This window comes from Pogoniulus pusillus, chromosome 2, assembly GCF_015220805.1.
Source record: "Pogoniulus pusillus isolate bPogPus1 chromosome 2, bPogPus1.pri, whole genome shotgun sequence".
NCBI classification, from domain to species: Eukaryota; Metazoa; Chordata; class Aves; order Piciformes; family Lybiidae; genus Pogoniulus; species Pogoniulus pusillus.
Window position 1 is genome coordinate 36,399,664 of NC_087265.1, and position 16,790 is coordinate 36,416,453.

The window sequence follows — 16,790 nt, forward strand, 5'->3', positions numbered from 1 at the left end:
CCTCTCCTCTCCTCTCCTCTCCTCTCCTCTCCTCTCCTCTCCTCTCCTCTCCTCTCCTCTCCTCTCCTCTCCTCTCCTCTCCTCTCCTCTCCTCTCCTCTCCTCTCCTCTCCTCTCCTCTCCTCTCCTCTCCTCTCCTCTCCTCTCCTCTCCTCTCCTCTCCTCTCCTCTCCTCTCCTCTCCTCTCCTCTCCTCTCCTCTCATTTTCCTCACTAGTGACATTTCAAGGTTCATTTTCAGAGCAAAGACCTCTGCTGAACACTACACTGCCCCTGTGACATCTCAAACCTGACTGCAGTGATCCTCTGTGCAGGTACTTATGATACCTTCCCAAATACCCATTCCTTGGATAGAATTGTCTTTTTTGCCCTCTGCACTCAAAGGATTAAGGGATTTCTTTGAATTTTTCAAGTGAATTGGGCAACAGGAAAACACAAAACCCATCACTTGCCCCTCCTGACAATGAGCTCTGCCTCTAGTGAGCCAGGCAATTAAGCTGACTCGAGGCTGCTGGTAGCTTGTTGAAGAAATATAGGTACACACCACCTTCTGTAAGCCCTCACTTCAGCAGTGAGTTCACATGATTTCTCAACACTTTTAGAACTGACAGGCCCAGATGGCAACATCTTAGGGCTGGGAGAACTGCCTGAGGGCCTCTTGCAAACATTTAAAGCCGAACATGTGGAAAAATAACTTGCAAAGCAGTCCACAGGCAGAGATGGCTGCTTTGTTAGTCCTCTGTCAGAAGATGTGTGGTGAAATCTGCCTTCCGTGTCACCCACACAACCCTACAGAAACTGTAGGTTGAAACATAAGCAAAGGTCTAAACTGGACCACAGTCTGCCAAAGACGCCCATGCGTGGGGAAAGGTGGTTTGAAGTCTTTTGCTATTGCATATTGTAGCTGTTGTAAATTTTGTGTGAGAATAAGCTAGCAATTTGGTGGTTTGTTTTTTTTTGGTTGTTTGTTTTATTTCCCAGGGTAGCCTTGAGGGAAAACCCAGAAAAAAACCAAAGTATCAGTTAATCAACACTTTCAAAAGAACACCAGTTCTTCCAGCCTGAAAAGAAGGAGCACTGGGAAAACTTGAAAAGAGAGAACACTGATACAAAAAGCCAGCCTAAAATTGATTTACTCTTCTAGCAATTTTCTCAATTCCCACTGCTAATATGACTCCAAGTCCTGCTTAAATGCTATCTTCCCTCTCACCATTCTCCATCCTCCTCAGGCCCATGCTAGGCCCTCATTTTTCTGTTCCCCACATGCCATTTCATTGCTACCCAATTGTATTTGTCATGCAAGGCTCTAGGTTGGCTTTGGAAAAATACAACTCGATGTTGCTTTTTCCATACTGGGATTTCTTGAGTTATTAACAAAATTAGCTCTGGCTGTGTGGCTGTCTGTGGGAATTGAAGCTGGTGGTCTCATTTCAGCTCCTAGTAGGGATGATTTCCTGCCACAGAAACTAGTCTGCTATTTGTCATCAGCTAGGATCCTTTGTGACAAGTCTCAGCAATACTGTCACAAGCAAAGCAGGCCATGGAAAGTGACCTCCTTGGAAAGCAGTCCTCAGAAAAGCCCTGCAAGCTGCTGGGCAGAATGGGAGGAAGGTGCATTGCCCTGTGCTGCGGACAGCTGCTTTCTTACAGGGCAGCTTTCGTGCACAATTTATGCTGCATTCTAAAAGGAGTGAAAGAAAACAACCAGGCAAGAAAGTTAGGGAAAGCTGTATTTAAACAGAGGATGCTTTCTCCTGAGTGAAAGGCCTTTTTAAAAGTGTGTGCTGAGTGATGGCTGTGAGCACCCAGCCGGTCATGGCCAGAAGACAATATTAGTGATGGTGCTGGAACGGGCTGGATGCCAAGAAAAGGCTGTTATCTGCTGGATCGGAGAGCACTGCCAGCTAAAAGGCTAATTTATGGAACCTGGGAAAAAAAAGAGATTCTAATCAAAGATAAGGGCTGACTTAAGTACCACATTTGTATGAACTCACATGGAGGAAGAGTAGGAGAGAATTAGTATTTCCAGAGATTAAGGAGCTTTAATGTACATCTGTTTTAAAACAGTAGCAGGGATGGGAAAGATTGGTCCAGAGAGAGAGTTACGGGAAGTGGGGTGAGGTGTGCTTGATAGGCCCTGCCAAGGCAGACAGGAGCACAAGAGCAGCCAAGGTTCTCTGGTGTTGCACCACATGCACACAGATACCTCTTGGAGGAAAGCTCTCCACACTCTGCATCTCGTCAACTGGCATGTACTGTCAGCCTGCTTGCCAGCAGTGCCCACCACCTCAGATAGAGACCTCTGTACCAAGCCAAGAGCTATTCCTCTGGAGAGAATACCCACTCCTGACTGCTGGAACCTGGACACTTTCCTCCAAGGAAAATGACCACCACTGAGAAAAAAAATGCTACTGCTTTCTGGACTGACTTTGCCTGGTTTAAATCTGGGTGCTCAAGTCTGCACACTGAGCGCTGCCCCCTGCCAGGTCCCTCTATCCCAGGGCATAGCTCTGTCTGTTGCCACATTTGCAGATGGTGGCAACTCTTGGGCTCTTTCTGGGTGAACGAAATGAGCCTTACAACAGGAGGTGCTTTTCCCAAATAATATATCAACTTCCAGAACTGTTTTTGACTTGCCTGCAAGTCTTTCTGGCACAGGGGATCCTGCTCTGGAGAGAGCCCAAATGGACTCCTGCCCTCCCTGTGCTCCTGCTCTCTGCAGGAGTCCGAGGGCTCTGGGGCCAAAGGGGAATGGTGGTTTGTGAGCTCCTTTACATACCATCTTTTGCTCCCCAATAACATAGAATCATAGAATCAACCAGGTTGGAAGAGACCTCCAAGATCATCCAGTCCAACCTATCACCCAGACCTATCCAGTCAACTAGACCATGGCACCGAGTGCCTCATCCAGCCATTTCTTGAACACCTCCAGGGACGGTGCCTCCACCACCTCCCTGGGCAGCCCATTCCAATGCCAATCACTCTCTTTGTGAAGAACTTCCCCCTAACATCCAGCCTATACCTACCCCGGCACAACTTGAGACTGTGTCCCCTTGTTCTATTGCTGGTTGCCTGGGAGAAGAGAACATCTGCAGCTGTGCCTCCTGGTACAAAAGACTGGAGAAACAATGATGTGCAGCTCACTGCTCCAAGAAGAGCAAATGCCCTCCTATGTGTTCATCCCTCTCTTCTGCTGCTATACCATCCATCTGGGATGGTGCTCTCCTGCCCAGCTCTTACCCTAGCAAAGGGAGCATTGGAGGTGTACAGTTGTTCTGCTGCCAAACAGCACTGACGAGGGCCTAACATTTTGAATTTGGCTAAGCCCAGAAAAAAGAGATCAGAAATCACTGCTCCCCAGAGCAGCAGAGGCAGAGCTCCAGCTCTGCTCTTATCCTTGCATTTCTCCCTTTGCTCATTCTCAGCCCTTTTCTCTCTGCATCAACAGTGTGACTCCAACACGCATCATTTTGTTTTGACATAGAAGAGCAGCCGCCGTGGCCTCGCCTTGACACCGCTGTGTTTGGCGGCGGCACAGCGCCGCTCCCTCCGCTGGGAGCCGTGGGGCTGGGGGAGTGACACCTCCCACCCTCCATCCACAGGGAAGTGCTTCGCGCAGCAGCAGCAGCAGCAGCGGCACCAGGCAGAAACTACTCCTTCCAAATTTCCCACCACTCTATTTCTAGCAGAAAATCCACCTCAATTCTCTCTTCCCCACTCCTCCAGAAACAGAGAACAACTTCAGTTTACAGAAAGGCTAAAGCCCTGCCAAATTTCAAATTAAAGCAGTACTTTGGCTACCGCTGAGCATTAAAGAAAGCAAACAAGCAGCCTCTCCCCTGGCCCAGCTGCCCTCCACAGCAGTGGGAACCCCATGACCTTATCCTCGGATTGCCTTGGGCTGCCGCTGTGCCAGTGCTCGGGGCACACCACAGCACCATCTGTAAACTGGGAGCACTGAGAAGCGTGTTCCTTAGGCTTCTCCTGCACAGAAGATGGGGAAAGCAAGTCTGGGTGGCTGAAGACCCCAGCTGAAGGCACTCAGAGGCATGAAGCCAGACTGGGTGCTTGCTGCAGAGGCGAATGCTCACAGGCAGCTATTTCCAGCCCTGGCGCTGCCCTCCAACACATGGCACCCTGCCCTCGCTGCACACATGGCTGGTGGCCGAGGCGGCTGCCCTGAAACAGGACTCTGCCAAAGCCTCCCTGCAGCAGCTCGACCTTCAGCTTTTGCGCCTTCCCTCCGCACCAGCAGGAGGCCAGGAATCAGCGGCGGCAGGGTGCGCGTACAGTACCGCGGTGGCACCGCACGGCACCATGGGGGCACTGCACGGCACCGCGGGGGCACCGCACGGCACCACGGGGGCACCGCACGGCACCGCGGGGGCACTGCACGGCACCACGGGGGCACCGCACGGCACCGCGGGGGCACTGCACGGCACCACGGGGGCACCGCACGGCACTACGGGGGCACCGCACAGCCTGGCCTTCTCCTCTCTCCCATAGCGCTGGAGTGCCCAGGTAAGGTGCTGCGAGTGGGACTCAGGGCTCTGTGCTGGAGCTCAGCAGTCCCAAACCAAGCAGCTCCCCCAGCACAAGGGTAGCACTGCCAGCCCACCTCTGCCACGCAAGGACTCAGAGCCGTGGGAGACGCTGGCAGCAGTGCAGCATCCTGACATGTTTATCACTCGCTCTGCTGTGGCTGTTTGTTTTTACAGCAGCAGCGGCTAACGATGCTGTTCCTCAAGCTGGCAGTCACGCCTGCCATTGCTGCTAAGAGCCGCCGGAGCCACTGATCGAGGAGCTGTGGCAGAAGGCCAAGAGGCTGTCCAAGCTCGCCTCGGGGCCCTTGCCTGGTGTCTGTATGCCTCACTCTGCTGCCCTGACACAGGGCAAGCTGAGGCCAGCTTCAGAGGGTTTTACAGGGTTTCAAGAGGCAAAAATCCCACGACAGCCTTGTGCACATTCTGCTTTTGACCTTATTTCTTTCTATTCGCCAGCCTTTCAGTTCAGCCCAGCAAGAAGCCCACCTCACCCTTACAGCCTGGAGGAAAGCAACGCTGGGCTGGTTCCCTGTGCCAAGTGTCATCTTGCAGACACTCGCCCTGACAGGAGGCTGCCCCAGCTGCATGTCCAGTCTCCAGGCTGGGTGAATGAGCAGCACTGCGCTTTGCAGCCTGCTCCTGAGTATTCATCCATCTCGGGCACATTGACATTGCTTTGACAAGGCACAGCACAGCCCTTCTCACGGTAGCCTTTGTTTTACCAGGCCACTGATCTCTCTTTCATGCCCCCATTTGCCACCAGCTTTGCTTTAGCATCTACAGAGAGTGCCTGTGGGCCCTCTCCCACCAGCCACACGGAGATGCTTTCTCTACAACATGGCAGTAACTGCAGAGAAAAATAGACAGCATCACCCCACCCACATACAACCTGAGAAAAGCCATGTCCAGACCTTCACTGTGGTTTCCACCTCTAATGCCACTCTGTGAAATATGGAGCTCCTACTGTTACACCAAAATGTTTACCCCTATTTTAAGCGAACCTCCTCTGCAGAGGAGGTAGCATCAAAATCATCCTTAGTTGTCTTTATATGCTTAACCAAAGCACACTAATTTTAGCTGGTTTCCTCCCTGTGATGTGCTACAGCCTGAGCAGCACCCAACTCTTTGGTCAACCTGGCTGCAGCATGCATACAGAATAACGAAACCCAGAATGATTCCTCCCTTCTCCTCTGTTTACTGAATGGAATTTTTTCCTTCCTTGTTGGGAAGCCACCAGACAGTCTCACTCTCCCTGTTTTTCACATGTGCATACTTGTTTTGAATTTTGCTTGGACAGTCACTGAAGTGTACAAAATGCAGATTACAAGTGTATGGGCTTTGCTGTACAAGTAGAGGAAAAAACCCCAAACCCAAAACAGCATAGGTCCTCAGTTTTGCTTGTGTTTGAACAGCCAACGTGAGGGATCACATTTGAACTATTTCTCTGTTGATAGCCCAAATTCCTAGTAAAGCCACGAAGTTTCACTGCAAAACTGAGCTGTATGCCAGAGTAAAGAGTACGACACAAGGAAAATAAATAGAAGAGGGAAAGAAAAATCATTCAAACTGGCTGCAAAATGTACTTCACATGAAATGTGATGCTGCTAACTCCTCTGAAGGGACAAAAGTTGCACCTAGAAAAGCTGAGAAGGAGAAATGCTGCAGCAGAGGCCCTTACGGCAAGCTGGGAAGACTTGGGTGGAGACAGGGGACACAGACCTCTCCAAACCCTCAGTGCTGCAGTGCCGGGGCTGCTCCTGCGCAGTTCTCCTTTGCAGTCCAACATGCAGAGGCCTGGCAAGGTTTCCCCAGAAGAGGAATGCCTTGCCATTCTCATTATTAATTTTGGTAATGACTTGCCCAGTTTTTGTTGTGCTCAGGGCTGAAGTGTGTAGCTTGACTGAGCTGGCAGCAGAGCTGGCCCCCGGGGCCCCAGGAAGTTAGATGTCCTCTCTCCAGGGACCCCAGCCAGGAGAAATTCTGCATAATCACACTGAGCAATTTGGCACTTAAGAAACGTTAGTGAAATCCCCAAACAATTCCAAGTGTCAGTCCAGCCGCCCAAAACTCCCACGAAGGACTGGTACAAATGTAATGGATCTAAGAGCAGCTATTAATGGCCTGACTCTGAGTGCAGTGAGGCAGGGTGTGTACACCGGCTGCACTGCCAGGAGCTGGGTCTGCACGCAGCAGGAACAGGAGCCTCATTTTCCTACAGGAAATAGCTCTGATGCTCCAAAGGAAAAAGCAGAGTTTCGAAACACCACCTCAACCAACAGCATTCTTATTAGCAAAGAAAGAAGAAGGAAGAGACCCCCCAGATATTTGTATAAAAATATCATCATTTTATTACATTCCACACAATACATCTTCAAAGAGTTCCAAATTTCCACAAGGTATTTTTCACACACAGGCAACTGGGCAACACTAGGGATGTCAGGGCTCAAGGCGCAGGGAAGAACTGGGAATAAAACTCTTGAAGTGACCTTCTGTTTTGTCTTTGGTGATTTTGGTTTGAAAGACAGGGTGCACTGGTGCACACTTGCTATGTCCATGGGAGTGAACCTGGTTGAAGCGAGGGGATCATCTGAGCTATGGAGACTGAACTGACTTTGGAAATGTGATGGTATCATCTGCTGACACAGCTTAGGCTGACCTGAAAATACAGCAAGGGCATGCCAACATTTCACACCTGTTCTAATTTGCAGCTGGCTGAGGGGGTGGGGGGATTTCCTATCACAAACTGTACACCACAACACCAGAGAAAGCACCCCAGCTTTGGAAGCCTCTCTCCAGGGACCTCTAGGCAGCAGTACCTGTAAGGTGACAGCAGCTACTGCAGGTCCCTACTACCCTTGAAAAGCTCATGGGAGCAAGGCCCTGGTGGCATGCTGCCCCAAGCCACCACCCTTAATGTGCTCACCATGTCAAATCACCCCGCGTTTTTCTGTGGTCCCTGCTTGTTTTAAACACTTGCTGGTGCAGCTGAGGGAATCTCACTGAAATCTGCTGAGTAAAGAGGATAAGGAACTGAAACAGGTGGCATGAGGAAGGGAGGGGAGAATGTGACTGCCACTGAAAGAGAGATGTTGGGGAGAGGTCTCTGCTACAATAGGGGCCAATACCACATATGTACAGCACTGTTTGTGTTTCCACTTTTTCTCCAGACCAAAAGTAAGCTCAAGACTGCAGGGAAGTTAACAGAGCTGCTCATCTCAATTCATTTTATGCAATACTCATGGGCAGAGGAAGGGAGGGGGGGGCACTAGCAAGTTTAGGAGGGACATGGGAATCTGATCAGTCATCACAAATGAACATAAACAAGATGGAAAATCTTGCTCACTGGAGGTACTTTTTTTTTGCCTGCAAACAGATTAAATGATTCAAACCACTTTTGCATGTCACCATTCAGTTATTTATATAAGGCATTTCCACTACAATACACTGGGCCATTCAATAGTTGGAGGCGTGTTGGGAGGCTCCATCTCACCTCCCCACTAAAGCAGCAGCAATAGCTGGGCCCCACTGGTGTGCCTGCAAGGCTTTGCTTGCTAGATGCTACTGATGCTTTAAGAAGCAGAACATTAGCAAATGCAACACTAACTGACATTCTAGAAAGTCAGCTGGCAATTTTTAAGATTCAGCAGCTATAAACTGGGCAGAGGACAAAACCAAACCCAAAACCCAGAAAAGGGGAATTATACCTGTCCCTTGAACATTTCCAGCAGGAAGACGAGGAGAAGCCCTCTCCCCCCCTTCCCCATGTAAAAGCAAAACCATTAGCACCTAGAGTGAGGACACTTATGAAATAAATAAACCTTCATTTCTCAAGGAACTACAGCATTTAGCATCCACCTTAGATCTGCTGAAGTCTATGTTACCCTAAGGCTGGCTTTAACAGATACAAACAAAACATTCATTATGAGCTTCTCTGATATAAGGCAACTTTAAATAGATTCACTTATGGGCGGTGGAAGAGGAGGGTTCAACCACCTTCCAAACAATGGCTGTGTTACCATGTTGGCTGCAGAAAAAATGGAGGGATCTTACTTTTTGGATGTCTATGAACCAATTTGGATTCTCCTAGCCATCTGAGATGGACATTCCTATTGTTCAGCCTGACCTCCTCTTCTCATTTTGCACCCAAGACAGTAATGCTATCAAACAAGAAACCCAGCCAAAGCTAGATAAGGCAACAAAAAAAGCATTGCTCTCCTTCCCAAGTAAACAAATCAGAGTATTTACCAAAAGCCTGTCCCAGACCTTCCAGAGGAGAGGTGGGAAGAGAAGGAAAAAAAAAAAAAAGGCATTCCTTGTGCAAGTAGAAGCAACAACAACTAAAAAGGGTCTAAGTATACATTCAGTCAGTCAGACATGTGCACGCCCAAGCACTCTCCCATACGCTGATTCTGCACACGCGCACTCGAGCCACGCACACAAAACTTCCAGGCTCGCCATCAAGTTTCTTCGCAGGTTGCCTACTGGGAGAACAAAAAACCCAAACCAAACAAGCCTAACAACAACAACAAAACCCCTCCAGAAACAAACAAACACAACGCAACAAAAAAACCCCACTTGACACCCCAAGAGTCCTCGAAAAGCAATCGAAAGGGAGTGTTCACTTCTGAAGTGAAGGGGTGGTGTGTCTCTTCTGGCAATCCAAGATGCAGCATTAGTTTAGAGTTTGTAAAAGACTCAGGGAAGGCTAAGGGGATGGAGAAGGGGTGGAGATGTCTAAGAGTTCACATGTATGCTAGGTAAGGAAAAAAGTGCAAAACTGAGGCAACGTAATTGAAGTCTTAGTTTCTGTCTGTCTGGTTTGTGTTTTGTTTGCTCTCTTGTTCCTGTTCGGCTCTCAGCAGCGTGAGCTGGGGTCTTGTTCTAGTTTTATGGTTAAGGTTGGCTCCACGGCCACAGGGGCCCCGTTGGCATAGTGGGAGGTTTTGTAGGTGATGGAGTGATCGCTCTTCTTGGCCGCATAGCGGAACCGGTGGTAGTGGAGCACAAGGGCCAGCGCGACGGAGACCAGCACCACAACAGCACCTCCGGCGGCAATAACGTAATACCAGTAGGCTGGGATGGGCTGCACTGACACCGTGTCCACTGTGGGCTCGGTCCCTGGCAGGAGGGTTGCCCCTGGGGAGGAGACACAGAACAGGGTTGCTAGGCGGGAGGCATGCAGACGCACAAGAAGAAACACACATGCTTTTAAAAGTACAGCGCTGAGCAACACGAGGTCCCAGGGCCACCTCCAGAGACAGGGCAGGCTCCTGGCGGGAAGTGTGGCCTGGCATTTGCTGAGCCCACATAATCAAAAGGCCTTTTTCTTCCCTTTTAATTAATCAGGCTGCCTGGATTGCAATACAAATTCCATGTGCATGCTATTATTACTGTTATTACTGTTATTTCTGGCATCGACCAATGTTTTCTTCCCCTGTTTTTTTTGACCATCTCCAGATCAGCCACCTGGTTTTGTCTCCGTGTGACAGATGTTGTCAAGCAGGAACAAAACACATCATGTCCTAATTGGAGGAAGAGCATAATCTCAGAAGGTCAAGGAAGTTACCACAGGGGACTGGGAAAGAAGTTAACAGGGAGAAGTATCTGTTGTTCATATGGAAAAGACAGAGAAGAAGATCTCTGTCTGAAAGTGCTCTGCATGCACCTCATTAGGTGCCCCATTCACAAACTTACAGATTTCATTACTGTTTTCTAAAGTGAGGAAGGATGCTCATGATTATTTACACAACACAGGCTGCGAAATTCAACCCAACGCTCACATAACAAACTCATGCTCTCTGCAGCTTAAGGATGCTAGGACGATGAATCCATGCTTGATAAAGCAAACACACCTAGGGAGGGCTGGAAAAGCACCTGCCTCCCTTAAATTTGAGGCCAGGCAGGTCCCAAGCTCAGCCATCTGATGGTTAACCCTTCCTACTCTTGCAGCTGCAGCGTGCTGCAAGGCACAGCTGCAATGCATTGCTTCCTTCTCAGGTTATCCCAGGACAGCCTGGTGCACATCTGGTGATCAGATGGGTGTAGGACCTCACTGCCAGTCCACAGAAGCATGCATGCATAGGCATCTCCAGCAGGCACCAGTATCTGTGCTCACACCCATGCCCTAAACCAGCTCTGTGCTATTCCGCCTGCTCATGCTGCTCCCACCTCCACAGATCCACTCACAGGGGCGAGCTGTAAATAACTTGTGAGGGATGCACTTTTGCATCACATTTATTTACTGGCTACTTCAAGAGGGATGAAAATCACAGGGAAGCTCTTTGAACAGTTTACTCTGACTCTGAGCACACTGACACCCCCATTCTGCTTGCCCTCTGCCCAGCTTGCTGGTAGGGTGCAGTCTCATGGCTAGGTCCCAGCAAGCAGAATTTTGTGGCTGCTGCAGTTTGGTTAGCATATTACTGAGCTCTATGCTAACCAAATTCCAGCTTGGTTCCCTGGGCAGGCTCAGAGGATGTCAAGTGGAAAAGATGAAGCAGTGCAGGAAGCACTTGACTTTGCTAGCAGCAAGGGCATCTCACGGCTCAGTCTCTGCCCTCCCCTCTAAACACTGCTCTACTAGGAGAGCCACTAGGTGACAAATTTGGGATGGTAACAGCTTTTTCTGCAGCTGGTGGCATAGGAGATAAAGCAAAATGATGGTTCCTCTGCCAGTCACAAGGCGTTCCTTGCCTTCCCATCCCACACAACCCAGGTACAGGGAGCAAAAATAAGAATGAATGCTGCACTCAGATGAATTGCTACAACAAAATAAGCCTCAAAACTAAGAAATAAAAGAACACAGACAAGACAGATCCTGCTTTTACAGAGCAGGTGGCTGGGAAACCACCCACATATTTGTCATTGTAGGCAACAAATTCACATGTCTCAGGAGAAACCTACCTAACAGATATGCCGCACTCACCCCGTCACAATCTACCAGCCCTTGTCACCAGGAATGGTGGTGGCCTTGTCCCTCCTGCTCCTATGATGGCACCTGGAGAATGGGGGTACAAGCTAGGCTGTATGTTAGGGATGGAAAAGGCAGGGAGCAGCCAGTCCTCTGATCTCCTTCTTTACTTCTCTTGACCACCCCAGTGAAGGACAGTGAGTGTAGCACACTCCTACTCCTCAAGCAGCTGCTGTCCCTCACCTGGGTTCACGGGAGGTGTCAGTGTGGGACACTTCACAGGGGCCACCACCACCCACCTGCCAGAGTTCCACACTGCCCTGAGATTCACTGCTGATCTGCCACAGTCTCTCATTGCAGACCAGCCAGCCAAGCTGCCCAGACCCATATGCAGCCCACTGCTATCTTAGATGGATCAGCAACGCTTTGCCTGCATCCAGCAGCACCAGCACTGGAGCACAGGGCTGGCCCTCGGGAGGATCATGGGACTGCTGGCTGTGGGGAGGCCACTAGTGACTACACTTGGTGACAACCTCTGCTTACATAGCGCCTCCCTCCAGTGAGAGATTTACAATTGGAAGACCTCTCACACCACTGACAAGCGTCTTGACCCACTGGTGGAAACTGGGCTGGGGAGAGGGAGGTAGGTGTCAGAGATGGCAGTGGCTCCTGAGCCCATGGAGAAGCAGAACTCCCTTCTGAAAACACAGAGAAGAGGAAGGTTTCCATGGCTTCTTGCTGCCTGGGCACTGCCCAGTGCAGGGCTGGGAGTACAAAGGGTGGGTGAATGTGCTATGGTGCCCAGCCTGTACCCCCTGCCCTTTCGCCACACAACTCTGCTTCCTTGTGATGTGGCTCAAGTGATCCAGTTTGTGGGAAGGATCCCTGGGGGATCCAACCTCTGGATTTGCTCTGACCCATTCCAGGGGTCCTTGTGCAGTAACCAGGGCTGAAATTATGAGGAGTGGTGCAGAGTCCGTCCTTGGGCCCCGCTTCTGCACCTCGTGGCACTGCTGAGGAGATAGCAGAAGTCTGGAGAGTTCATTTAGCAACTGAAGTCATTACGGAATCACACTCCGTTGTCTCTAAGCCCTAACGAAGCCAATTCCCAACATTAATGATTGTTCTTCCTTGCACTGTCAGCCACTAAATATAGCTGCTCATCCACTCAGCACACAGTGCTGATCTTCTCTCTTCTCTTTTTACTAGTTCTGCTGCTTTCTGGAAGTTTTGTATCAGTGGAAAGGTTCTCTGCTCAGGGAGATGGAAAAAAAAAATCCATCTTCTTAACTTAATAATTTTTCCACTCCCCTTTGCCTTCCCACCACACACACACACTTGCCCTTCCTCATTTATTCACTAGGGCTCCCATTTTAATAAAGAAATGCCTCCTGCTGTTGCTGTCAGGTTTGTGGGTACTGTCTTTATGCACAGCCTGGGACACTGCTTGGTGGCAATGTGATTTAATCCCTAACAGGACAGATGACTTCATATGGGTCTGCTGCTGCACTTGCACCTCCAACCTGGCCAGGTACAGCCTCTTCCCAACAGGGAAGACTCCACAGGGAGCAGTTTTAAAGATGTGCAGCAGAAATAAAACACCCAAAAGAAACAAGAGTAAAAAAGTCATCTGGGGATAAAAAGGAGAAAATCCTTCCCAGAGAGCCTCCTAAAGGGTTGCCTGCCTCCCTTTGGCACTGTTGTGTCACAGCCCCTGTTCCTTTCCAAAATCACTGACATTAACTCCTGTGGACAAGCAACAGAGCTGAACTTCCCATAGACAGCACAAATGAAAGCAAGTGCTACACTCATCCAATACGATTGCCACAAAATCCCTGTCAGCCTCAAACCTTTAACTGCGACCTGCCATTTCTCCAGGAAGATATCCCTCTCTTGATCTCAGGATACTTGGCGCAGGAGAATCCACCAGTCCCAAAGACAAATTCTCTCTACAGTTTACGTCCATGGTCTTTGGAATATGTCTCTTATTTCTAACCAAGTGTTTATCTAACTCCTTGCTTCCAACCACCTGTCATACCTTTTCTGTAAGGGTGAGCCGCACAAACACTCAAATGCAGCACAGTTTAAGCACACTTCCCTGGTCTTGTAAGATCATGATCCACTAGCCGAAAAAATATTCCACCTACACAAATTTCTTCTTGTTTTTTGCCTTGTGATCCCAGAGCGTGACAGGTGCACGTTTTCCTCTTTGCTTCCAAGACAGCAGAGGAACGATGTGCTATTATTTTTAACAGCATCTGACTTTCACAGCTTATCATGTAATTGCAGGGGCTACAAAACAATACTTCCTGCACAGTCTTTCCTCTCCAACTCTTTTTTTTAACCTCCAGTCAAGGACTTCTTCCCTTTCACCCCATTGTGTTGAGCATCCTCATTTCAGTTACTGCCTTGTGGTCTCCAGTCTTCATCCTCACTTCATCTTTCGCCTGTGCATTTTACTCTTTCCTTGGTCACTCCACCCCTCTGTCCTATCTATTCCTACCTGTCAGCCAGGGACAGCTTCTCAACCTTTTGCTTCCATTATCTCCCTGCTGTGACCATTGTTAGGATGTCCTCAAAGAAGGCAGCATGGGCATGGTTCCACTGACACAAGCTTGTGAGCTCTTGTGTGAAGGGGAGGTGTGCGTGCAATAGCATTGCCTCAGGGCACAGCTCATGACACAGCAAATTTGTCCTTGTCCAGACAGTGTGCCCTGAGGAATATGATTGGTAAATAGAGGCACACAGGCAACAAGGCACATGGTGAGAAGGAAAAGAAACACCACGAGTTAGCAGGACTTTTGGACAGACTCAATGTGAAGACCTAGAGAGAGGTCCTAACTGAAGACAACATGCATGTCACAAGCTCCAAAATACAAGGATGGTGTCCACAACATAGTTATCAGACCAGGCCCAGGAGAAGAAAGAGTGGTACTGTGGGTAAGGAAGGGTTATGAGGCTGAGAATATTGCAATTGTTTTTCCAGTGACACCACAGGCTTGAGTAGCAGATAAATAAGCAGCCCACAAACAAGCAACCCCAAATTTCTAGTTACTACTGTATGACTGTAAAATACAGTGTTACATTCTGTGCATGTTCCTCCTATTGATAAAGCTCCACAGCCTGCATCACACCCCAGGGACAGAGTTCTGCATGTGACTGCCAAAGGTCTCTACACACAGACAGCTTTGCCCTGAACAGAAATATTGCTGCTTCCAGGGTAGAGTCTAGCCACATCCAGCAGCCCACCAGTAGAACAGGAGATGGGAAGAGTATGGACATCATATCTAAGTGAAAGCAAAGGGGGTGTAGACTGAACAGACAAAACAGCTTTCAAAGTTCAGATGAGCCCCAAGTTTGCTTTTCATCATGACACAACCCCCTGATGCATTCCTGAAGAGGCAGCTAGGAAAACAAAATCCAAAACCAAAACATGGGGGAAAAAAACACCCTCTCAAACAGATGAAACTGATCTTCCTCTTAAAAGCAGATAGCTTTTCCCACCCCAGAGCAAGATAAACAGCATCCCCACTGACTGCTCAAAGAGCAAGGCAGTTTTTCTGAGTTTCTCACCTTGTTCTCCTACTCTGTAGGCTTGAACAGAGAAATGCTGGTTTCTATCCTCCAGGCTAGTATTAAGCTATTAAATGCACCATTTCACCTTGTTTTCCTTTTATTGACTGTCACCTTCTGAGCTCCTTATGGCGGTTTGCTCTCCCACTTCTACCTCCCAACTCCCTGCCCCTTCCAAGCAGACCAGCTCCACCTCCCTTTGCCAGCAGCTTGAACACCATCACAGTCAGAGCATCTATAAACTTGAAAACAATCACTTCAGTTTTAATTGGCTAGGGGGTTTTCCTTTAAGTCATTTGATAACCAGCCTTTTGTTGTCAGCTGTCCTAGGCTGGGCTCAGCTGCTCTTCAGGAGGCCTTGTAACAGCAAGTTTCCTAATGCTATTTAGCTCCAAGACACTGGGACTTGTCTGTTTGCCTGCTCCCTGCCACCTAGCAGAAGTCACGAATGCCACCTCCTGCTGCTGTGGTAGGGGAGGTTCAGCACACTCAGAACGCTGTAGTTTGTTCAAGCACACATGTTGCTTTCCTTCATGTAAAAGCCCATGCCAGCAGAAAAAAACCACCAACCAAAAAACACTAAGAGAAGTGCAGTTTTACCTGGAAAGTAGAAGTTCTCACCTGGGAAAGCTGTGATGGGTTCTGCAAAGGAGAAAACAAAACCTAATATTACAAGAGGGGAATATTACACATTGAATTGTAGTGGCGAAAGCAGACCAGGCATGTGGCTGTGGCCCACAGAAACCACTCTCTGGGAACAGCAAGGATGGGGAGATAGCTCTGTCTCAGCTAAGGACCAGCCTGACACAGTAAGCTCTGACTCAGACACAGACTTCAGAGTGTATATAAAAATATATATTGTGATATATATTCATATAGCTGAGGTTGAAGGCCTTTTGGATTCAGCTGTCTGCCCTGTGTAATCCAGAGACAAAGCCCCAACTGGCCCAGTGATGAAACCCTGAATCCTTCCAAAATTTCCAAGCACGGTTTGGTTTCTGGCTCAACTCTGGCATCATTATTCACAGGGCAACAGTGTTACTTATGGGCATCGATGCCATTCTCTGCAAAAAACAAAGGCAAGTAATTTTTTTCTTCCTTCACGATACTTTGAAGAAGTAATCTACTACAAATTACCAGATATGAAAAGCAATAATCAGTACTTATTACTGATTACTTTCTCACAGAAGTAATAGCCTTCTGATTATTTTTAGATTACTTCTGCATTATGCTTGTGAGTCACAGGAGCAGACACTGACTCTACTGAGCGCTATGAAATCATCACTCAAGCTCAGAATGCGAATGACACATTCGTCAAAGGGAAATATTATGAGTTATTAGTGTTCTTTCATGCTAAAAAGAGATCAGATTACTTTCCAGGATTACATCTGAAGGGGCATTGTAGCCAGGTGGGGGGTGGCCTCTTCTCCCAGGCAACCAGCAATAGAACAAGGGGACACAGTCTCAAGTTGTGCCAGGGTAGGTATAGGCTGGATGTTAGGAAGAAGTTCTTCTCAGAGAGAGTGATTTCCCATTGGAATGGGCTGCCCAGGGAGGTGGTGGAGGCACTGTCCCTGGGGGTCTTCAAGAAAAGCCTGGATGAGGCACTTAGTGCCATGGTCTAGTTGACTGGCTAGGGCTGGGTGATAGGTTGGACTGGATGATCTTGGAGGTCTCTTCCAACCTGGTTGATTCTATGATTCTATGATCTGAAGAAAACAGTAGCCTGTGCTGGAGTCAGCCACTCCTGTGGCTCTGGCAGAAA

General features: G+C 48.8%; 1 protein-coding gene across 6 annotated transcripts in view; it reads right to left on the reverse strand.

The window, feature by feature from the left end:
- NRP2 (neuropilin 2) overlaps positions 1-16,790 on the reverse strand; it is a 94,340-nt gene that overhangs the window by 5,962 nt on the left and 71,588 nt on the right. For 2 of the 6 annotated variants that reach the window (XM_064161283.1, XM_064161266.1), the window contains exon 15: positions 15,647-15,667. In XM_064161283.1, coding sequence (XP_064017353.1) covers positions 15,647-15,667 — 21 coding nt within the window. Of the gene's footprint in view, positions 1-6,864; positions 9,679-15,625; positions 15,668-16,790 lie in introns of those variants that run through there. The other 4 variants (XM_064161275.1, XM_064161257.1, XM_064161297.1 and 1 more) reach the window with 3 other exon arrangements.